General features: G+C 34.5%; 2 protein-coding genes across 3 annotated transcripts; one reads left to right on the forward strand and one right to left on the reverse strand.

Annotated features, from left to right (window-relative positions):
- Positions 1-2,161: 2,161 nt before the first annotated feature.
- On the forward strand, positions 2,162-8,127 carry mettl21a (methyltransferase 21A, HSPA lysine). Its single transcript, XM_059327635.1, has 3 exons — positions 2,162-2,662; positions 3,458-3,569; positions 7,271-8,127. Exons 1-3 carry the CDS (start codon positions 2,516-2,518, stop codon positions 7,666-7,668), a joined length of 657 nt encoding a protein of 218 aa, XP_059183618.1. The 5' UTR covers positions 2,162-2,515; the 3' UTR covers positions 7,669-8,127.
- A 1,087-nt stretch (positions 8,128-9,214) lies between these two features.
- On the reverse strand, positions 9,215-24,327 carry LOC131962654 (cyclic AMP-responsive element-binding protein 1-like). 2 transcript variants are annotated; one of them, XM_059327631.1, is made up of 8 exons: positions 24,220-24,327; positions 22,024-22,114; positions 21,779-21,925; positions 20,568-20,668; positions 19,108-19,244; positions 15,333-15,509; positions 13,864-14,017; positions 9,215-10,404 (listed from the first exon to the last, which is right to left on the reverse strand). In XM_059327631.1, exons 2-8 carry the CDS (start codon positions 22,105-22,107, stop codon positions 10,260-10,262), a joined length of 945 nt encoding a protein of 314 aa, XP_059183614.1. In that variant the 5' UTR covers positions 22,108-22,114; positions 24,220-24,327; the 3' UTR covers positions 9,215-10,259. The 2 variants fall into 2 exon arrangements, with proteins under 2 accessions (XP_059183614.1, XP_059183615.1); XM_059327632.1 differs by lacking the exon at positions 24,220-24,327 and adding an exon at positions 24,054-24,200.
- Positions 24,328-25,125: the final 798 nt, after the last annotated feature.

Here is a 25,125-nt window from a genome sequence, read left to right on the forward strand (position 1 = left end):
CTGTTTAAATAATTAACTTAAAGTTTTTCATACAAAACACAGTATGGAAATCAATTTTAAAACAGTAAATGTATTAATATTATTTTCTTTAGTGTATAGAGGAATTACTTGCAATTTGTAGTTATTTCTATCTATCAAATTAACAGCACTGTTTACTGTGACATATTCCCATATACAGTACCATTAAAAATGACAATATTTAACTGTTTTTTATTCTTACAGTAAACAAATCAGTAAATGAAAACTGTAAATAAAACTAAAATCACAGTGTTTGTTTTTTATTTTACAGTATATAAAAAAGAGTCCTGTAAATAAAAAGACAGTAGTTCTACTGTAAATAATAATTACAGTAAGTTACTTGTTAATTGCTGCCAATACGTTACTGTAAAAATCACAGTACATTTTTTACAGTTTACATTACAATAAATATAAAACATTTTGCAGATTTTAAACGAGTGCTCAAGAATTGTATTGACCACTGGTCATTAAATGTATCAAACACAGCATGCAGTATTGTGCATATTGCATGCAATTCAGAAATCATTGTATCTGAGCATTTTCAGTTTCAGCTACAACTGCAAAACAAAATTCCATTTATTAAATTTGAATAAAATGTATGAGGGCAGCAAAACCACCCCTGCATAGCTATATTTAACACTTACATAAGAAGAATCATCAAAATGTCAGAATTGTGAGAATAAAACACTTTATCTAAATACTTAAGATAATTCAAGTTTTGAATTTGAACATTTGAACTATTTTTTCTAATTTATTTTATGTGTTTGTTTTGTTTATCGAATCTCACCAGATTCACGAGAGATTTACACAGAGATTACAAATCAATTTAGTTAATCTGTCTGCTTTTATTTTAAGTACAAACCGCAAATAAAACGGAAACAGTATTGCTGCTACGTGTTGTAAGCTTCACACAACTGGTGGGCTTCCTCTGCAGGCACCGCCCCCTCAGTTATATAGAAAACACACAGTCGTTGAGAAAACCTCTGCAGACACGCCCACTACCAAACCACGCATTCCTATTGGATACTTTTAGCCAAGCTGCTACGTGATTGGCTGAATTTTCTCATTGATATGTCAAAAGTGGGCTGAGGGTGAATGGTTGTTTTCTCCCTTTCTCTACAATGTTTAATGACACAAATTTACACAACAGCTGCGGTGGAATTATAAAGGGTAAGATTTGTTTTGCAAATATTGTAGAAAAATAGACGCTGAAATGATACTTTCACCTTGTGAATGACGTACTTATGCTGCGTTCGCTTGCACTCGGAACTCGGAAAGATCCAACCTGTCATTTTGTGTCTTTTTTTTAGTCATTTTGTGTCTTTTTTGGTAATTTTGTCTCTCTTTTTGTCATTTTGTGTCTTTTTTTAGTCATTTTGTGTCTTTTTTGATCATTTTGTGTCTTTTTTGGTCATGTTGTGTCTTTTTTAGTCATGTTGTGTCTTTGTGTGTCTTTTTTAGTCATTTTGTGTCTTTTTTTTGTTATTTTGTCTTTTTTTAATCATTTTGTGTATTTTTTTTTTTCATTTTGTGTCTTTTTTTGTAATTTTGTCTCTCTTTTTGTCATTTTGTGTCTTTTTTTAGTCATTTTGTGTCTTTTTTGATCATTTTGTGTCTTTTTTGGTCATGTTGTGTCTTTTTTAGTCATGTTGTGTCTTTGTGTGTCTTTTTTAGTCATTTTGTGTCTTTTTTTTGTTATTTTGTCTTTTTTTAATCATTTTGTGTCTTTTTTTTAGTCATTTTGTGTCTTTTTTTGGTAATTTTGTCTCTCTTTTGGTTCATTTTCGAGTCGGAAGAGTGCAATAGAACGGCCCTTGAACTAGGGATTCCGACTTGGGAATTCAGGTAGGATCCAAGCAGCCGAGTAGGTCGGAAATACGTGGAAAACAGTCACTTTATCTTCAACATTTAGTCTTTTATGTGTTGTTTAATTTAGCATTTGTGTTACTAAAAGTGTTGATTACTTTGTAGTGGTAATTGCACTCCCACTCTGTTAATTAAAGAGTTTGTGTGAGCGTTGTAGGGATGAAAAAGCACAGTAAAAGTGTAAAAAATATGATAATTTTTCCCATATTTAAACTACATTAGTCTATAAGGTGTAATGCTGCATTTGGTTTGATTAAATCCAGGAAATTGATAAGATTAAATTATATTTTTGTCTCTTAAGTATTTGCAGACCACAATTCCACCCTATATTTGAACCCATTTAACTGTCTGTTGTACCAGGTAGCTGTTCTACTTCCAGAATCATTTTTAAATGCTCGAAATGCATCAAAACAAACATCAATTTGCTGTGGCCGGCCATGTTTTCAGAGGTTGAGCAATGAAACGCATTTACCTCGGAAGTCAGAATTTCCGAGTGCAATCGAACGCAGCATTACGTCCACAAGATTTCAGTAATGAATCGGTAAACCAGCCAGCTGAGAAGAAGAGCCGCACTGCGCATGTGTAAAAGGACAGTATGGCCGCATAGTGTAGTTTCTTCACTATTCTCCTCATGGCTCTCGTTCCGTATATAGAAAACTCGCTCCCTGCGCTTTCCAAACTCCATAATTCATCCGCGCAGTTCCGGTTTGCAAACCGCGACCTCCACCTGGTCCAGGACTGGAGGAGGCTCGGGGTCGCAGCGGTGGTGTGGGATGCGGTAGGTGGCTAATTACTGGACACGTCACTGAATTAACCCTCCTGTTGTCCTCGGGTCAAGGAAGGAAGAAGAGGGAGGATGCAAAGGGAAGTAAAAAAGGATGGAGGAAAGAAGGAAGGAAGGACAGAAAGAAGGATAGAGGAAGGAAAGAAGAGAGGAGGAAAAGGAGAAAGAATGGAAAGGAGAGAGAAAGGAAGGAGGATGGAGGAAAGAAAGGGGAGGAGGAGAAGAAAGGAAGGAAAAAATAAAGAAGGGGGGAGAAAAGGAGGGAGGCAGGAAGGAAAGAGGGCAGAAAGGAAGGAAGGAGGAAGGAAAGAAAGAAAGAAGGAAGGAGGGAGAAAAGGAGGGAGGCAGGAAGGAAAGAGGGCAGAAAGGTGGGAGGAAGGAAGGAAAGAGGGCAGAAAGGAAGGAAGGAGGAAAGAAAGAAAGAAAGGAAGGAAGGAGGGAAGGAAAGGGAAGAAGGAAGGAGGATAGAGGAAGGAATGGAGGTGGGAGGGATGAAAGAAGGAAGGAAGGAGGAAAGGAGAGGAAATCAGGAGGAAGGAAAGAAGAGAGAAAGTAAAGGAGATAGCGGAAGGAGGAAAGAAAAGGGAAGGAGGGAGGAAAAGAAGGAAAGAAAGAAAGGAGGGCGAGGGAAGGAAGGAGGATAGAGGAGGAAGGAAAGAAGGAAGGAAGGAGGAAAGAAGAGAGGAAGGCAGGAGGAGGGAGGAAAGAAGGAATAGTCAAAACAGATTGGGTTAATCTGACCCTGAAGAACGACAGGAGGGTTAAAGGCGTGTTGTGGTTGTTCTCCAGGCGGTGGTGCTGTGTCTGTACCTGGAGATGGGGAAGGTGGAGCTAAAGGGGAAGGAGGTCATTGAACTGGGAGCTGGGACTGGACTGGTGGGCATCGTAGCAGCCCTGCTGGGTGAGTTCATTGACCAGTGGCGGTTCTACCCAGGGGCCTCCAGGGGCCACTGGCCCTGTGAAGAATAATAATAAAATAATAAAATGTTCAATTTATAACGATGAACGACGGAGCAATATTTACCTATTTTTTGTTCAAACAATATCTCATTGAACACAAAATGAACCCAGAATGTTACATTGTATAATAGTTTAATTGTGCAATAAAGCTTGTGTATATTTAAATATCATTGTAGTACAAAAATAATTGTTGGTGTCAAATTCATAATAAAATGATCAATTTATAACTAACGACGGAACAATAAATTGTGCATAAAAATGTCATTGTCGTACAAAAATAATTATTGTGTGTAAGTCTCATAGTATAATAGTGTAATTGTGCAATAAAGCTTGTGTATATTTTAAAAAATATCATACTTACTGTATTACTTTTTTTATAAAATTTATTTTGAAAGTGTAATTGTGCATAAAAATTAGAAATATCATTGTCGCACAAAAATAATTGTTGGTGTCAAATTCATAATAAAATGATCAATTTATAACTAACGACGGAACAATAAATTGTGCATAAAAATGTCATTGTCGTACAAAAATAATTATTGTTGGTAAGTCTCATAGTATAATAGTTTAATTGTGCAATAAAAGCTTGTGTATATTTAAAAAAAAAAAAAGATTATCACTACTGCACTTTCAAAATAAATTTTATAAAAAAGTAATTGTGTATAAAAATGAGTCGTCGTATAAAAATTATTGTTAGTAAGTCTAATTTTTTCAATGTATTTGTATCTTCCAAATAAACTTAAATTAGATTTTAAAATATGCTAAAATTTGAATGCTTAAATATAATCTTTGCTGTCGTACAAAAATAATTGTTATTGTTGGTGTCAAATTCATAATAAAATTATCAATTTATAACGACAGAACAATATTTATCTCATTGAACACAAAATGAACCCAGAATGTGTACATTGGATAATAGTTTAATTGTGCAATAAAGCTTATGTATATTTAAAAAAAAAAAAGATAATTCTCACTGCACTGCACTTTCAAAATAAAGGTAATTGTGCATAAAAATGAGAAATGTCATTGTCGTACAAAAATAATTGTTATTGTTGGAAAGTGTCAAATCAATAATAAAATGATCAATTTATAACGAACGACGGAACAATATTTAGCATTTTTTGTTCTCATTGTACACAAAATGAACCCAGAATGTGTACGTTGTATAATAGTTTAATTGTGCAATAAAGCTTGTGTATATTTTTAAAAATATCATACTTACTGTATTACTTTCAAAATAAATTTTATAAGAAATTGTGCATAAAAATGAGTCATTTCGCTTAAGAATTATTATAAGTGTCTAATTTTTTCAATCAATGTATTTGTATCTTCCAAAAACACTTAAATTAGATTGTTAAATATGCTAAACTCATAATAAAATGATCAATTTATAACGAACAACGGAACAATATTTACCTACTTTTTGTTCAAACAATATCTCATTGAACACAAAATGAACCCAGAATGTGAACATTGCATCATAGTTTAATGGTGCAATAAAAGCTTGTGTATATAAAAAAGATAATTTTCACTGTACTGCACTTTCAAAATAAAAGTAATGACTTAATAAACTTATTGGGGCTGAGATGGATCAGACAAAGGAAATAAAGGCAACATTTATTATGACGTTTTTTAATCTGGCAGCCAACAAATACCCCATCACAAAAAAACTAAAACTAATAAAAACTAAACTAAAACTAAGCATTTTCCAAAAAATAAATACTAATTAAAACTCGCAAACTCACTCTAAAAACAAAAACTAACTGAATTTGACAATGAAATTAAAGCAAAAACTAATGAAAAAATCCAAAACCATTATAACCTTGATGTGTACATTGTATAATAATTGAATTGTGCAATAAAGCTTGTGTATATCTATTAAAAAAAATAATTCTCACTGTACTGCACTTTCAAAATAAATTTTATAAAAAAGTAATTGTGCATAAAAATGAGTCGTCATATAAAAATTGTTAGTAAGATTAATTATTTCAATCAATGTATTTATATCTTCCAAAAACACTTAAATTAGACTTTTAAATATGCTAAAATAAAGGTTTTGAATGCTTAAATATCATCTTTGCTGTCGTACAAAAATAATTATTGTTGGTGTCAAATTCATAATAAAATTCAATAATATCAATTTATAACGACAGAACAATATTTATCTCATTGTACAAAAAATGAACCCAGAATGTGTACATTGTATAATAGTTTAATTGTGCAATAAAGCTTGCGTATATTTAAAAACTTTCTAAATAAATTTTATAAAAAAGTAATTGTGCATAAAAATGAGTCATTGTCGTATAAAAACTATTGTTAGTAAGTCTCATTTTTTCAATCAGTGTATTTGTATCTTCCAAATACACTTAAATTAGATTTTTAAATATGCTAAAATAAAGGTTTTGAATGCTTAAATATCATCTTTGCCGTTTTTCTGATTAAACCCTGGCCCCCACAGTAAACTGGTCTAGAACCACCACTGGGACATGATACATAATATGAATATTATCCTTTTAAAACAGGGGTGTCTAACTCAAATACACAGTGGGGCAAAATGTAAAACTTGGACAAAGTCGCGGGCCAACATTGATATTTATTGAAAAAATGGACCTAAACAAGTTCAAAGGAAATGGAACAAGCGAAGCTTGATATAACTTAATATTGCAAATAAAACAAACAAACACATCAATGGCATTCATTTCTTAAATAAAATGTAAATAAAAATTGTATGTCCCTTTATTTTATATGCGGCCTTCTTTAAATTTAAATTTAACAGTAATCTTTTTCCACAGGCTAAAAATAAATGTGAGAATAAAATAACAATAATAAACCAAATGACTAATAATAATATCCTTCAATGAATGTGCAGCCATTCAAGCCTTGGACTAGCAAGAAAAAGTGCATAAAGACACTTTAATTGTTGCTCAGTTTGCTCCACACTGATCTACTGTGTTCAAGCCAGAACACCAGCAGAGCATTCTGGGATTTGTAGTATTATTTGCGCTGTATAATACCGGCAGGCCAGCCGGTATTATACATTTATTTTTAGCCTGTGGAAAAAGATTACTGTTAAATTTAAATTTAAAGAAGGCCGCATATAAAATAAAGGGACATACGATTTTTATTTACATTTTATATAAGAAATGAATGCCGTTGATGTGTTTGTTTGTTTTATTTGATATTCGATTTTGCATGTTTGCAATATTAAGTTATATCAAGCTTCGCTTGTTCCATTTCCTTTGAACTTGTTTAGGTCAATTTTTTTCAATAAATATCAATGTTGGCCCGCGACTTTGTCCAAGTTTTACATTTTGCCCCACTGTGTATTTGAGTTAGACACCCCTGTTTTAAAAGGATAATATTCATATTATGTATCATGTCCCTGTGGTGGTTCTAGACCAGTTTTACTGTGGGGTCCAGTGTTTAATCAGAAAAACGGCAAAGATGATATTTAAGCATTCAAAACCTTTATTTTAGCATATTTAAAAATCTAATTTAAGTATATTTGGAAGATACAAATACACTGATTGAAAAAATGAGACTTACTAACAATAGTTTTTATACGACAATGACTCATTTTTATGCACAATTACTTACAGAGTTTGACACCTCTGTTTTAAAATGTCACATTCTTACTTCCAGGTGCCAAAGTGACCATCACGGACAGAGAGCCAGCTCTGGACTTCCTGTCAGCCAACGTCCAGTCCAACCTGCCCCCAGACTCCCATCAGGCAGTGCAGGTGTCTGAGCTGACCTGGGGCCAGGGTCTGGACCGCTACCCTGCTGGGGGCTTTGAGGTGGTGCTGGGTGCAGACATCGTGTACCTGGAGGACACGTTTGTGCCGCTGCTGCAGACTCTGGATCACCTGTGTTCAGACTCCAGCGTGGTGCTGCTGGCCTGCAAGATCCGCTACAAGCGGGACACGGACTTCCTGAGCATGCTGGAGCAGCGCTTTGTCCTCGAAGAGGTCTATTACGACAAACAAAGGGACATTTACGTGTATAAATCCTGGAAAATGCAACCGAAGAAGGATTTGTGACATCAGCGTCTTTGTAATAGGGCTGGGCGATATGGCCCCTAAAAAAAAATCACGATATTTCAGGCTATTTTTGCCATGACGATATTAGGAAATACTTAAAAAGAGATAGAAAATGATTTTTTTTAGTCTGTGTAAATAAATAAAAATCTAAAATGTAGTTTGAAGTTCAAATCTTTGCAAAACAGACTCTTGAGTATGAGAAAATGATAAAAAATAACCATTTAGGGGTTCCGGGGGCATATTTTAATGACATTTTGTAAAGGAGAATAAAGGTTCTTGTATGTTTTATTTAAGGCATCTTATTTTGACAGTCTTCTTGTAAATTCTGTGGTGGATTCTGTTAACACACTGTGCTCTTATTTTGAAAGCTGCATGTGTTTAGCGACAGGAAGTAAGTAGCTTTTTGTGATTAAAACAACTTTAACCACGACATCAAGAAGTAGGAACGTTGCCAATATCATATGCATTTTTTTTAACCATAAAAAAAAAACAACGATATTATCGTGAACGATACAATATGGCACACCCCTACTTTGTAATGTTTTTTTTCATACAGATGAAATAAAATCAAAACATTACCAGAAACACATTTATTAACAGCTGCCAAAAATGTAATATTTGAATAGCTCTAACATAATGCACTGTTTTATACAAGTTGGAGCTGACATTTAGAAATAGTGAATACAAAATTAATGAAAAGCAACATAAAAAAAGAAGCTTACTATATGACTATACATAATACCTAAAATAATACAACATGGCATTCCATTATTGTGAAAATGTTCATTTTGTTCACTGTGAAGTGTTTTTTTTTAGGATTTGATAGGTGCAATCCAGTCGTACTTGGTGATTTTGACACTCCGAACAACTAAAAAGCGAAAAAAGTTCAGCAAGGAAACACTGGTGGACTTGAATTACTGGTTACTGCGACATCATGTGCAGCCGTTAGTGGGATTTTCCTGTTAATGGTGAAACGTGGGAGGATTGTGTATGCAAGGAAAGTGCACATGCCACTTTGTAATCCTGTAAACAGAATTTGGAGACGACAAAGTGCGTCTCGGATTGTGATTACAAACTCAACCTCCGACTGCAGGATCTCTCTTCTCTTCTCGTGGAGAAAGCAGAATTTTTCCCAGTAACAATAAAAATGGCGACATCATATGTGTAATACGCCAACATACCGAACAATCCGTGATTCCAGTGATGGGCCGCGTGTCTCCGAAATATTTTAAGAAATACGGAGAATGTTAATTTGTACGGAAGCCCTGAACCGCAAGTGAAGAAATTTTTTTTTTAGAGATGTTATCTTGTTATTTCAAGATAATATCTCATTATTTCGAGATAATACACATATGTAAAAAAAAAAATAAGAATTAGAAAAAAAAAAATCTTCCAAAATGTTTTTCTTCTTCAGATATTATCTCATTATTTCGAGATATCTCGTTATTTTGAGATAACACACCTATGTAAAAAAAAAAAATTTTTTTTTTTTAATTACATAGGTGTTTTATCTTGAAATAACGAGATATGATCTCAAAATAACAAGATAACATCTCAAAAAAAAATTTCTTCACTTGCGGTTCAGGGCTTCCGTAAATTTCACTGCATGTAAGGCTCATTATTTTTGGTAATTAAAAAAATAATCCAGGAATTAATACAATTAATTTAAAAATCGGATTGAAAAATCCATAACGCATACAAACTAGCTATTTTTTCTTTGCATACTCTGGCACTTATCTGCATTTATTCCAAACAAATTACTGTAAACTTGTTGAAAAATGTATTTTTTTTAAGTAGTCTGCTCTTTTTATGTATCTGACGTTGAAATTTGTGGAAATAAAAAAAAAATGAGCCTTAGTGATGTGATTGCCGACACACCCCAAGTGTCGGGTCACCATCTTTTTAAGATTCCGACTCCGGTCCTGTTGTGTATTTTTAAAGCTGCGTTTAACGTGAAACCAGTTTACAACCCGACAGGAGTTTTTTGTTCGTGTCGTATCAAGGCAGAGTAAATAAAAGTACAAAAAAAAAAAAAAAAAAATGGCGTTATGCGAGCGGATAATCCGATAATAAAACAAAAAAAAAAACACAGCTAAAAGATAAAAAAAAGTCCATTTCACAGCCAATCTACAGTTCAAAGCGTTAGTAAGTAACAGATGTTAATGCGAGAGTTACAGTAACAAACACGCAGGTGACCTCTCCAAATGATCCGTGTGGTTGCCGGGCAGATTCCACTGGTAATGGAGCAGTTCCTCGTTGCTGGTGATGTTCCCCAGTGTGTCCAGGCACCAGTGACTGGAATGCTTCCCTTTGGTGGCGTCGGAAAACAAAAAAAGCCTCTGTGTGTTCCGGGACCCTGTTTATCGTCTCCTCCGCGTCCGTCCTTTACGTGGGAACATCGTGGAAGAGGGGGGGGGTGTTTTTTTTCTTTTCCTGGTGAGTCACTTTACAGATTTTTCAGCAGTTTTTTTTTTGTTTAAAAAGAAAGCGAAAGAGTAGAAAAAGGGAGGTGGCATCCAGATGCATGGCTCTGTGCTGAGTCTCTATACATGGGGACAGACGGGGCACCTGGCGGGGCGACTCGCTGGCTTCTACTCTGATTTGTGGCAGTACAAGTCTTTGAGTGCTTTGAGTTCCTCGATGAGGGTTTTGTTCTGGTTCTCCAGCACGGCCACGCGGTTCTCCAGACACTTGACGTACTCCTTCTTCTTCCTGCGGCACTCGCGGGCTGCCTCCCTGTGAGACGAGAAACCTTGTTAGAAACGGTTGAAGGGATCATCAAACTGTCACATGACCCTGAATGCATCACACCATTTACTAACTGAAAAAACCCACTAGCCTGCAAGCAGAGGTGGAAAAAGTATTTAGATCTCTTACTTAAGTAAAAGTACTAATACCACACTGTGAAATTACTCCACTACAAGTAAAAGTCCTGCATTCTAAATGTACTTAAGTGAAAGTACAAAAGTATCAGCATCAAAATGTACTTAAAGTATCAAAAGTAAAAGTACTTGTTATGCAGAATGGAGCCACTTAGATTGTTTTATATATTCCAAATATCATATTATATTATTATTATTGATGCATTTATGTATACAGCGTTTTAATTTTCTCAAGGTAGGGCTCATATTGACTATTTAATATTCTGTGATGAGGTTTATTTAAAAAAGTGTCTAATCACCTAAATTTATTGTGTTTTTTATGTTAAACCTCGAGTGAAAAGTAACTAAAGCTGTCAGCTAAATGTAGTAGAGTAAAAAGTACAATATTTGCCTCAAAATGTAGTGAAGTAGAAGTATAAAGTGACATAAAATGGAAATACTCAAGTAAAGTACAAGTACCTCAAAATTGTACTTAAGTACAGTACTTGAGTATAAGTACTTAGTTACTTTCCACCACTGCCTGCGAGTGGGAATTCAACTTATTTTTCTTTACCAGATTGCCAAAAATACAAAAAAACAGAGTCAAAATATAGAAAAAGTAACCAAAACGAAGCTTAAAACTGTAATATTCCTGTAAAAATCACTATGTCCCTTTCTATATTTTATTGCCTAATTTAAAACGTCAGCAAAAATGAAGGGTTTGGAAAAACTTTCAACCACCACACCATTAGTGGCTGCCTCCCTGCGAGACGAGAAGCGTTGTTAGAAACGTTTGAAGGGATCGTCAAACTGTCACATGACCCTGAATGCATCACACCGTTTACTAACTGAAAAAACAGACTAACCTGCGAGTGGGAATGAAATTATTTTTCTTTAACAGATTGCCAAAAATACAAAAAAAAGGAAAAAAAACAACATTAGGCGAGAAGAAGTAACCAAAACGAAGCTTAAAACTGTAATATTCCTGTAAAAATCACTGTCATTTATATAATATTCACTGTGTAAACAGCAGGTTGTTTACACAGAGCTGAGAGGAGAGGACAGGAGATGTAAATATAGGTTAATATAGGACTGTTAAAATTTCAACCACAACACCATTAGTGGCTGCCTCCCTGTGAGACGAGAAACGTTGTTAGAAACGTTTGAAGGAATCGTCAAATTGTCACATGACCCTGAATGCATCACACCGTTTACTAACTGGAAAAACAGACTAACCTGCGAGTGGGAATGAAATTATTTTTCTTTAACAGATTGCCAAAAATACAAAAAAAAGGAAAAAACATTAGCATCAAAATATGAACTATCCCCCAGTCCTTGAACAGATCATTTTCATCAGAACATTTCTAGAAAAGTCACCAAAACAAAACTTAAAACTGTAATATTCCTGTAAAACCACTATGTCACTTTATATATTTTATTGTCTCATTTAAAACGTCGCCAAAAATAAAAGGTTTGGAATAACTAGAGCCTGTTAAAAACATGAAATTCTGCTCCACAGCGACACTGTGAAGCTGTGATTTTGAGACAAATATTCACTGAAAATCAGACAGAACAGCAGGCTGTTTACACAGAGCTGAGGGGAGAGGACAGGAGACGTAAATAGAGGTTTTAAAAGATTACAGGAATGTCTGAAGGAATATCTCACATAACAGATCATCGAAAATACAGTTTATCGTAGAAGAAAAAACTATAAAAACAGTCATTATCGTCAGAATATGAACTATCCGACAGTCTTTGAACAGATCATTTTCATCACAAAATTTCTAGAAAAGTCACCAAAACAAAGCTTAAAACTGTAAAACTGTGTATATTTCTGTCAAAATCACTTTATTCTATACGTCTAAATTAAAACGTCACCAAAAATAAACTACTTATATAACTAGATCCTGTTAACAACATTAAATTCTGCTCCTCAGCGACACTGTGCTTGATTTTGCTGAGAGGAACGGTCACGTGACAAATATTCACTGAAAATACAGAACAGCTGGTTGTTTACACCAGCTGTTCTCAACCTTGGGGTTGGGACCCCAATTGGGGTCACGAGATGATTTCTGGGGGTCGCCAAATCATTTTGGAAGTCAGCTCTGTCTCCACTGTGTTAAAGTGTTCATGTGTTAATGTGTTTTAGTCTTTTTGGTCATTTTGTGTCTTTTTTTTGGGTCATTTTGTGTGTTATTTGGTCATTTTGTGTCTTTTTTTGATCATTTTGTGGTCAATTTGTGTCTTTTTTGGTCATTTTGTTTCCTTTTCTTGGTAATTTTGTGTCTTTTTTTAGTCATTTTGTGTCTTTTTTTAGTCATTTTGTGTCTTTTTTTAGTCATTTTGTGTCTTTTCTGGTCATTTTGTGTCTCTTTTGGTCATTTTGTGTCTTTTTTGATCATTTTGTGGTCAATTTGTGTCTTTTTTGGTCATTTTGTTTCCTTTTCTTGGTAATTTTGTGTCTTTTTTTAGTCATTTTGTGTCTTTTTGGTAATTTTGTGTCTTTTCTGGTCATTTTGTGTCTCTTTTGGTCATTTTGTGTCTTTTTTGATCATTTTGTGGTCAATTTGTGTCTTTTTTGGTCATTTTGTTTCCTTTTCTTGGTAATTTTGTGTCTTTTTTTAGTCATTTTGTGTCTTTTCTGGTCATTTTGTGTCTCTTTTGGTCATATGTCTTTTGTGATCATTTTGTGGTCAATTTGTGTCTTTTTTGGTCATTTTGTTTCCTTTTCTTGGTAATTTTGTGTCTTTTTTTAGTCATTTTGTGTCTTTTCTGGTCATTTTGTGTCTCTTTTGGTCATTTTGTGTCTTTTTTTGATCATTTTGTGGTCAAATTGTGTCTTTTTTGGTCATTTTGTTTCCTTTTCTTGGTAATTTTGTGTCTTTTTTTAGTCATTTTGTGTTTTTTTTTAGTCATTTTGTGTCTTTTCTGGTCATTTTGTGTCTCTTTTGGTCATTTTGTGTCTTTTTTTGATCATTTTGTGGTCAAATTGTGTCTTTTTTGGTCATTTTGTTTCTTTTCTGGGTGATCTGAACTGTGCGTGTGAGATTGTGTTCAGTGAGCGGGGGTCGCGGACAACATGCATGTTAAATTGGGGGTCGCGACTCAAAAAGGTTGAGAATAGCTGGTTTACACAGAGCTGAGAGGAGAGGACAGGAGAGGTTTTAAAAGATTACAGGAATGTCTGAAGGAATATCTCACATAAATGCGAGTACATTTCATGAACCTAAAACGTTAAGGCTTTCCTCTACGGCCAAATATTTCAATGTTGTTATTGGACGGTTGAAATTAGATTCAACCACCACATAATAAACGCCATTAGTGAGCCGCATACCTGTTTTTCATAAGCCGGACCTCCCTTTTGCGTGTGACTTCCTCGGTGCCTCCTCCTGTGCCCATTGCAGGCGATGTTGCCATGACGACCCCGGGGGTGATGGCGCTGGTGGGGGCGGTGCGGATCTGATAGGCCTGGACATCACCGGAGGCAGCTGTTGGGGAAAGCAGATACAGAAATTAACACAAATGCACCTTTTCATATTCACACAGTAACGTTTGGAGGCTAGATGAGGACTCGGAGAAGACTTGTCAAGAAATATCTGTCAGGAAGTGGAACAAACCACTTTTTGGTTTTGTGAAATGCTGTTTCTCGTTTTGTCCACTAGAGCAGCTATTCTCAACCTAAGGGTCCCGACAAGATGATTTCTGGGGGTCGCCAAATCATTTAGGAAGTCAGCTCTGTCTCCACTGTGTTAAAGTGTTCATGTGTTTTAATCTTTTTGGTCATTTAATGTCTTTTTTTGGTCATTTTGTGTCTTCTTTTGGTAATTTTGTGTCTTTTTTGGATCATTTTGTGTCTATTTTTGGTCATTTTGTGCCTTTTTTTGGTCATTTTGTGTCTTTTTTGATCATTTTGTGTCTTTTTTTGATAATTTTGTGTCTTTTTTTGATAATTTTGTGTCTATTTTTGGACATTTTGTGTCTTTTTTGGTCATTTAATGTCTTTTTTTGGTCATTTTGTGCCTTTTTTTGATAATTTTGTGTCTTTTTTTGGTCATTTTGTGTCTTTTTTTGGATCATTTTGTGTCTTTTTTTGGTCATTTTGTGCCTTTTTTTGGTCATTTTGTGTCTTTTTTGATAATTTTGTGTCTTTTTTTGATCATTTTGTGTCTTTTTTTGATCATTTTGTGTCTTTTTTTGATAATTTTGTGTCTATTTTTAGACATTTTGTGTCTTTTTTGGTCATTTTGTGTCTTTTTTGGTTATTTTGTGTCTTTTTTTTGTCATTTTGTGTCTATTTTTGGAAATGTTTTGTCTTTTGGTCATTTTGTGTCTTTTCTGGTAATTTTGTGTCTTTTTTGATAATTTTGTGTCTTTTTTTTATAATTTCGTGTCTATTTTTGGACATTTTGTGTCTTTTTTGGTCATTTAATGTCTTTTTTTGGTCATTTTGTGCCTTTTTTTGATAATTTTGTGTCTTTTTTTGGTCATTTTGTGTCTATTTTTGGTCATTTTGTGTCTATTTTTGGAAATTTTGTGTCTTTTTTGGTAATTTTGTGTCTTTTCTGGTCATTTTGTGTCTTATTTTGATCATTTTGTGGTCAATTTGTTTCTTTTTTTTGGTCATTTTGTGTCTTATTTTGATCATTTTGTGGTCAATTTGTGCCTTTTTTTGGTCATTTTGTTTCTTTTTTGGGTTTCATTTTGTGCTTCATTATTTGTCCAAAATTTGTCGTATCAACTGAGTTAACTTCATTAACATTAAAATTAATAATTACTAACCCTGCATGTTAAACCATTCCCCACCTTGTACGACCACCTGGTTGCTAGGCACCAGGATCTGCTGGCCGTCGCTGGTCTGTGCGTACTGCAGGATGGTGGCGCCGGGCTGCGCCGCGTTGGCCATGGTCAGCGTCTGCAGACCCTGCACGCCATCTGTGCCGTTATTGGCCAGCTGGATGGCTCCGCCCTGGGTGATGGCAACTGCAGACAGACATTTTTAGAATTAGTTTCACATCCTTTATAGAGTTAGTGGCTGCTTCGTCTTCACTCCCCTGCTCTTTTATTCTTTTTTCCTTATTTCTTTTTCACCATGTAGAGCAGGGGTGTCAAACTCAAATACAACAATGGGCCAAAATGTAAAACTTGAATAAAATCGCGGGCCAACATTGAACAAATAAACCTTTTAATATACACTACTGGTCAAAAGTTTTAGAACACACCAACTTTTCCAGAATCTAATTGAAAATGATGCAGTTTAATGTCTCAGTGTACTCTGAAACTAATGCACATTTGCAACATTTAAAATTCTTTATTGAGCATGATAGTGTTTTGAAAGTAAAAAAAAGATTCAAAATCACATTTTATGTTGGACTAAAGGACTAAAAAAAGACACAAAATGACCAAAAAAAGACACAAAATGACAAAAAAAGACACCAAAAGACACAAAATGACTAAAAAAAGACACAAAATGACCAAAAAAAGACAAAATGACTTACAAAGACATGAAAAGAATTAAAAAATGGACAAAATAGCCCAAGACTCCATAGAGTTAAGTTGTTAACCCATTTCTTGTTCCCTGAAAAAGGCCTACTTGTATAATTCTGAAATGTACATTATTTTTCAGTTTTGGTTAAGCTTACCTTTTTTTATTTACCTCTGGCAGTTCACCACTTACCTTTGGACCCTTTCAAGCTGTTCATTTGACTTGAACTGCTTGAATTTCAATAAAAAACTGGAAAAATTGGGCTGTTCTAAAACTTTTGACCAGTAGTATATACCAAACATGTTTTGCTTTAACATTAAATATGGAACCAGCAACGCTTATAAACATACAATATATAACTAAATAGTGCAGACATGCAAAATCAAATTTCAAATAAAAAACACATCAATGTCATTAATTTATTAAATAAAAATTAAATAAAAATGCCTCTTTTCTATTTGCAACCTTCTGATTTAAATATCAAAATAAACTTTTTCAACAGGTTAATAAATTCTGCCTTTCTTTTCTCCATTTTTGGGAAGGAGTAGCTGGGAGACAGCTCTAGCTTGAGGTTGCTATGACGACTGTCCTGATTGACGCGCCAAAACAACAGCAGGGCATTGTGGGATTTGTAGTATTAGCGGTAAATGCGCCGTATAATACCGGCGGGTCAGCTTTTATAGTACAATAATAAGATAATAATTTGGTATTGCCTCGCGGGCCAAATACAAATACACTGTGGGCCAAATTTGGCCCGCGGGCCAGAGTTTGACACCCCTGGTGTAAACTGTACGGCCTTATATATCTGTACAAATGACTGACAGTAAATGAAAGATGTATAGGTAATAGTTGACGATTAATTTAAAAACTGATTATTGTTCAAATAATGGAATACTTGTTGCAGCTCTAATAAGTTGCATAAAACAGAAATGCTCAAGTAGGGCTGGGCGATATATCGATATAAAAGATATATCCATATATTTTTAAATGCGATATGGAATTAGACCATATCGCATATATCGATATAGTTCAAATTTGCGCAAATTGACGTAAAAATAACTTACAGGATTAAAGTTCGGAAAGTAGTTGAAAATACTATTTGATGTTTATGATTAGCACTGGTGTTGATTAAAAAAAAATCAACTCTGAAACGAGAAAATAATATTAATGTAGAATATTTCTAAAGCTTGATTTGTGAGTGTGTTTAAGTGAAAACAGAATAAAATGTTTTTTTGTTAAAGATAGTCTTTTTATTTAAATGTGCACTTTATGGAGCTTTGATTAAAAAAAAAAAACGGTACTCCTGTTGTTAAACAGTATTTATGTTCACTTAAATAAATGGTTTCAATAAAACTACTTGTGACATGTCATATTTGACTTTTGCTTCAATTTGTGGTAAAAAAAATATAGGGATATATATCGTATATCGATATATATATATATATATATATATATATAATATACTTGCAAATTCCAAATTTCAACCCTAGAGAATATTGGAGGATATTACATACTGTCAAAATGTGTAAAAAAATAAAAATAAAATAAAAATAAAAACATACGGACCCGGGGGAGGGGGGTCATATTTAGAGAAACGTGTACTACATTAAAGTGACAAATCTACAAGAAAAAAGTGCAGATTTATGAGATTTAAAGTGGTGAATCTGCAAGAAAAAAGTGGCTTTCTCCCACTTTTTTCTCGTAAATCTGCAACTTTTTTTGCGCACATTTGCTACTTGAAATCTCTTAAATCTGCGACTTTTTTTCTTGTAGATTTGCCACTTTAATCTAGTAAATTTGCCACTTTAATCTAGTAAATTTGCCACTTTAATCTAGTAAATTTGCCACTTTAATCTCGTAAATTTGCCACTTTAATCTCGTAAATTTGCCACTTTAATCTCGCAAATTTGCCACTTTAATCTAGTAAATTTGCCAATTTAATCTAGTAAATTTGCCAATTTAATCTAGTAAATTTGCCAATTTAATCTCGTAAATTTGCCACTTTAATCTAGTAAATTTGCCACTTTAATCTAGTAAATTTGCCACTTTAATCTAGTAAATTTGCCAATTTAATATAGTAAATTTGCCAATTTAATCTCGTAAATTTGCCACTTTAATCTCGTAAATTTGCCACTTTAATCTCGTAAATTTGCCACTTTAATCTCGTAAATCTGCCACTTTAATCTCGTAAATTTGCCACTTTAATCTAGTAAATTTGCCAATTTAATCTCGTAAATTTGCCACTTTAATCTAGTAAATTTGCCACTTTAATCTAGTAAATTTGCCAATTTAATATAGTAAATTGGCCAATTTAATCTCGTAAATTTGCCACTTTAATCTCGTAAATTTGCCACTTTAATCTCGTAAATTTGCCACTTTAATCTCGTAAATTTGCCACTTTAATCTCGTAAATTTGCAACTTTAATCTAGTAAATTTGCCAATTTAATCTAGTAAATTTGCCACTTTAATCTCGTAAATTTGCCACTTTAATATAGTAAATTTGCCACTTTAATCTCGTAAATTTGCCACTTTAATCTCGTAAATTTGCCACTTTAATCTCGTAAATTTGCCACTTTAATCTCGTAAATTTGCCACTTTAATCTCGTAAATTTGCCACTTTAATCTCGTAAATTTGCCACTTTAATCTCGTAAATTTGCCACTTTAATCTCGTAAATTTGCCACTTTTTTCTCGAAATATTACTATTATTTTTATTGATACCTGGCCCTAATATGCCGCCATAGTAATAAGCTGTTCGTACGACTGTTTCTTGCAGATTTTTTTTCCTAAATGTTTCATTTTGACATTGGAGGTCCAGGTTAATAAAGGTTAATATTATTATATTATTATCATGCTGATTGGTCAGATGTCAAACAGAGAGACACGGGGACCTCATTCTGATATCCACTGAAGTTACCAAATATAGTTCTTGGCACGATAAAGGGTTAAATTACAATATCTGCTCCATATCGTACACCATCTAACTATCTAGACTTACTGACACCATCACTGCTCAGAGTGAAAGGTCACTGCATGATAGCAGGATATCCTGCATGTTTCAACACTTCCTGTATCACAGCATCCTAAAGAACTCACTGTACTGGCCGCTGCTGGTCTGGTAGATGGGCGTTGGCATGGTGACGGTGGTGATGGCCGGGACCTCGTCCTCCGATTTCTCTTCCTCGATTCGAGGCACCGCTGGAGCGTCCGACGACAAATCGTTCAGGATTTTCCTGCAGATTGGAACGAGGAAATGTCAGAAAATGGCATAAATATACAAAATTCTCAAAAATGATTTAATTCGGGATTCGTAGACTTTTTCAATGGTCAAATTCAAGCACTTTTCAAGGAGTTTTAAGGTCCATTTTCAAGCTTTTGCAGGACCTTTTAATGGTTGTAAATGGCATGTTTTAGAGGAGTACTTCGATACTAAAAGGGGTAATTTCAGGGGTGATTCTCATTTAGCAAAGTTCTGTCTGTGATGATTATAAGGACATTCTTTATTAAACTAAACATATTTCACTTTTATATGAATGAACAATATAGCCAAAATGAGGCACAATTCGTTGTTTTGAGTTAAAATAATATTTTCTATATTTTTAAACATATTTTTGATTCACAATTTCATTACTGTAATGCGTCCAGATGAAAATGTCATGGTTTCCTCACACTTACATACAATAAATATTTAATAAGCTTTATAAAAATAAATATGCATTTGTTTGAAATGTAAAATTTAACAGAAAATAATCAAATAATGTTTTTTGACAATGTATAAAGATCAAAATCTGAATGAAAATTGATGAAAAATGGTTAAATGTTACGGTAATGATAGAATTGTTTGCATTAAAAATGTGTATATTTTAATAAAATACATTTTGGTGACACACGCTAACCTTGAGCACATTAAAGTGCTTGCCAAAGAACAAAAAAAAAACTTTCGTTGTTTTTTAATTATTGTATGTGTTACAGTAATGAATTTAGCTCACAGTGTCTCTAAAAATGTCAGAAAATACCTTAAAATTCTTTAAAAAGATTATAAATTCATATTAAACAGTGACTTCAGACTGTTTATGTTATAAAGGGTCAAAGGAAATATGTATTCAATGCTCTTGGATTATTGCTACGAGCTGAACCATGTTCATGAGAATCACCCAATTTCAGTATTACACTTTTAACAACGAAAAGTAGTTTCCTAATCTCATAAAACATACTGGTATGGGAATCTAGGGGCTAAGGAAGGCCCACAAATAGGCCTCAATCAGGACCCCTCGGCTGTTCAGTTTATATTTTTTTTCCATTGAAAATGCTGATATCTATAGTCAGATTGCAAGAGAAATACAGTAAAAATTTCAAGCATTTACAAGCCCTTAATCCAAAATCCAAGCACTTTTCAAACCTTGAAATTCAACATTAAAATTCAAGCATTTAAGGATTTCAAGCACCCGTACGATTAACTTCTCTGCTATGAGCATTGAAATTTTCTACCTTAAAGTTTGTACAGGATGTACCAGCTATTCTAGATGTATTCTAATTCGTGATAAGATGTTACAGACCTATAAGAGGGTCGTCTGGACAGGATCTCTCTCCTCTTCTGAGAATCTGTCACGCTGTCTACGGACTCCTGAGAGTCCTCGCTTTCAGCAACGGTTGAAATCTGCAAGTGGAAGAAAAACGGTGGTTTTTAGTTGGGAAATTAACCCTATAAAGCCTGAACCGTGAAATAATTGCCTGAAAATTCTAAATTTTCAAAACTGGAGTGCTTGTTGAACCGGCTAACATTTCTTTAAATTCAATATCAATTTTCATATATGAATTTAATTTGGATCATATCTGATACATCAGGTCTTTTTGGGCAATTTGTTGCTCACAATTTGCTTTTCTTGAACTCACATAATCACATAAAACCTAATATTTTTAACCAAATAAAACTTTGACTTTCCTTTTAACATTTTCCTCAAACATACAAAATATTTTTTTCCATATAAAACAACATCATACATCTGCTGATATGAAGTTTTCACGCAGCAATGACAGATCCACCAGTGGAACCAGCAAATCATTTTTGTTACATCTGGTACTTTTGTGAAATTTGTTGCTCAGTTTTTTTAATCATCAATTCATGTATTCATCAGGTTTTTGATGTAGAGGTCTCAAAAACTTATGTATCAAATATGATACACTTGGCTTTATAGGGTTAAGCAAAAAAAAGGATTATGCACTGTAACAAACGCTCCGTTCCGTCGCTCGTTATAAATTGATCATTTTATTATTCATTTGACACTTACCAACCAAATCTGCTCAAACAAAGTATTCAATCATCAAAAAAGTTGACGATTAATATAAAAAACGATTATTGTTCAAATAATCGAATAATTGTTGCAGCTCTAATAAGTTGCAGAAAAACAGAAATGCTCAAGTAGGGCTGGGCGATATATTGATATAAAATACATATCGTTATATTTTTAAATGTGATATGGAATTAGACCATATCGCATATATCGATATAGTTCAAATTTGCGCAAATTGACATAAAAATAACTTACAGGATTGAAGTTCGGAAAGTAGTTGAAAATACTATTTGACATTTATGATGAGGACTGGTGTTGATTAAAAAAAAATAAACTGTGAAACGAGAAAATAATATTCATGTAGAATATTTCTAAAGCTTGACTTGTGAGTGGACTTAAGTGAAAACAGGATAAAAAGGGTTTTTAAGGACTGTAACAAACAATCAAAAATGCAAAAAAGTGAATTCCTCCCTCACCTGTACTGTCTGGACCTGTGGGGACTGGATGACAGAGGGCTGGGCAGCTTGGATCACACCATGCACCTGGACTGTCTGACCATTAGGTAACTGCACGAGGGTGACTGTGGGACCACTGGACGTCACCTGGCCAGCTGCTATGGACGCCTGTAACCATGCCGACCAAAGTTACGACCACTTCTCAGCATTTCTTTGCAAAGAGTAAGTATGCATCATTCTACTGCAACATGTACATTTAGATTTACCTGGGCCAGGGTGATCTGCTGGGCCTCAGACTCCGAGACAACAGTTTCACTTTGCTGTGTGTCTGAACCAGCCTCCATTGTCATTGAAAATCTGCAAAAGTAAGAAACCGCTCGTTTGAATATGGATCTTCATGCTTAAAAAAAAACCTGCAGCACAAACTGTGAGAACGAGGTCTGACTGTGGTGTGCAGTAGTGCCTTAACCACAGCGCTTGTTGACGTTCTAAAGGAAGGTGTGGCTTAGCTTAAAATGCTAACACTCAAATCTTTTTTTTAACCCATAAGAACCCAGACCCAGTTATCCTAAGTGGAGCACATAGAACACATTTCTGATGTTTAAAAAAAAAATTCTACCCCTAAATGTAGAAAGAAAGATCTGTGATGTGACATATACATTACAATTAGGGTTTATGGTATTTATGTTCATGGTATTTCTTATTTTAAAATAGAAAAAAAAACATTTTCTGCTTACAGAGACACAAATTTACCTTTTTCTTTTGCATCTCCACAACATATATCAAAATTGTGACTTTAATTCGTTCAAGAAATATGGTTAGAACCAGTTAAATGCAATAAAGGACACCCTTTTAATGGATTAGAATTGTTAAATGCGTTTAAACTTAGCCTCGTAACAAAAAAATAAGCTTTTTTTAAAATTAGCTGCTTTTTCACATTTCTGTTTCCAGTCACAGGCATATTTTGGAGAAGTCACTGATTGTCAAAGTCACATGACCACCACACCAGGGTGTTGAGTATACGTCGCTTAGGGATTTAATGAGTTAATGTGAAGCATAAAGCAGAATATGGGAGATTATAGAGCAGGGACGGGCAACTGGAGGGAGTGGTCCTCAGTACAACTACATGCATTTGAGCATGAAATCTTAAAAGTGCTGTGTAGAAATGCACAAAATTACTTCTTACAATTAATATTGGTCTGCTATTCTTGCACTGAAAACAAAAATCACAGTAAGTGGTTACTTTTTATTTGCTTCAAACCTTTTGTATTCCTATTTATACTGTTATACATGCATTTGAGCATGAAATATGTTAAGTTACTGCACTGTAAACATATTTAAAATTGCATTTCATCAAGTGCACGGTCCTATATGTGGCCCTGTGGTAGTATTGATGAAAAACTGTTCCCCCCTCCAGCTTTTAAGTTCCCCATCCCTGGTGTAGAGAAAGCAACCACAGTGCTTGTTGACGTTCAAAAGGAGGGTGTGGCTTAGCTTAAAATGCTAACATTCAAATAGCTTTTTTTAAAATTTTGCAAACAAGTTACCCTGCAGAAAGAGGATGCATTTTAATTAAAAAACCTTAAAAAGCAGCCTGCACATCACGTTAAAAACCCGACAATATAACGTGAATGTAGAAAATACAGTGCAACATTTTTACTAGGCTCTAACTTCTCATTAACGCCGGAGGCTAAAGCTAACTGATTTTTTTTTTTTTTTAAGATTATTTTTGGGCATTTTTCATGCTTTATTAGACAGGGGGAGGCATGCGGCAAAGAGAGCTCAGCCTGGATTCGAACCCGTGTCCACAAGTTCTTGATACTGTTACTTGCAGTTAGCATGTAGCTGGCTAGCTAGTTAGCTAGCTTTAGCACTATGAACTTCATTGATTCTGTTAGCATGCTAACACGCAAGCTAACAGGGAATATATTGAATATTAGCACATTCAGCCTCCATTTATTTAAATTATCAAGGCTCTACTTCAAATGGTTTTTTCCTGCTTTTTAATAGCCCACGTGGTAACATGGCGCTTTAGTGCTGTGCACACTGATAAAGCATTGGCTAACTAATAACGCTAGGTTGCTATGCGAGCCTGTATATGGAGGGAAATGTGTGCATGCATTGTATGCCAGTTATGTTTGCAACCTTTTTTTCACACCTTCACTAACGATTTTGTTTGCTCAATTTTCCGTGCACAATAATAATAATTAATCGAACATGACCAATAGCTCCCGTGACGTATCCCTTTGCTGTTTATTAAAAGAAAAAACATCCAAGCCCACTCCCATATTAATACCTATGTCTCAGTTGTGTTGCAAGCCAGCGAGCCTTGCAGAGACTGACTCATTCTGCAACACCGCCGCCATGATCTCTTTGTTGGCTTTGTGCGGATATTAGGCGCAAATAACTTCTCTGGGCAGCCATCTATCTGTTTAGCAAACATCGGATGCGTATCCTCTTACCAACACAGACTCGCTTCGTCACTCCCGGGTCTACGGAGCTCCACTTTTATTCAGACCGACACGTAAGAGACCGCGTCAGGCTACACCTCCGTCGCGTCACCGAGAACAACAACACGGAGAGGAGGACGAGGGAGACGACGACAGCGAGATCAGCTCTGTCGACAGGAGCCGAGTGGACACGGAGAGGGCCGGAAAGTCCCGAAGGCTGCCGAGGGAACTCTGGAAAACCGCGGAGATAGCCGAGGGAATGCTTGAGCTCTTCAAACTTATCTGAGCATGCGCGAAGTTGTATAATCATGAATATAAAAAAAACGGAATAATTGACAGCGTTATTAATGCATCAATTCATTTCAAAAGTAAAGAATAATTATCTTAATTTTGCGCTTAAGGTCAGTACTTGAGTAAATGAGTTAACCCTATAAAGCCTGAACCATTAAATAATTGCCAGAAAATTCTTTTTTTTTTTTTAAACTGGAGTGTTTATTGAACCTGCTGACAGATCATTTAAAAAAAATCTAAAAACAATAGGCGTATATGATTTTAATTTGTATCATATTTGATGCATCAGTTCTTTTTGTGCAATTTGTTGCTCACAGTTTGTTTTTCTTGAACTAACAAAAACATATAAAACCCAACATTTTTAACCTTTTAAGGCTTTACTTTCTTTTAACATTTTCCTCAAACATGCAAAATATTTTTTTCCATATAACACAACATCATACATCTGCTGATATGAAGTTTTCACGCAGCAATGACTGATCCACCAGTGGAATCTGCATATCATTTTTGCTATATCTTGTATTTTTGTGCAATTTGGTGCTCAGTTTTTTTTCTTCAACACATGTATACATCAGGTTCTTCAGGAAAATAATATCACACTGATGATGTTTAGGTCTCAAAAACTTG

The sequence above is a fragment of the Centropristis striata genome, chromosome 24 (assembly GCF_030273125.1).
Source record: "Centropristis striata isolate RG_2023a ecotype Rhode Island chromosome 24, C.striata_1.0, whole genome shotgun sequence".
Taxonomy (NCBI): Eukaryota; Metazoa; Chordata; class Actinopteri; order Perciformes; family Serranidae; genus Centropristis; species Centropristis striata.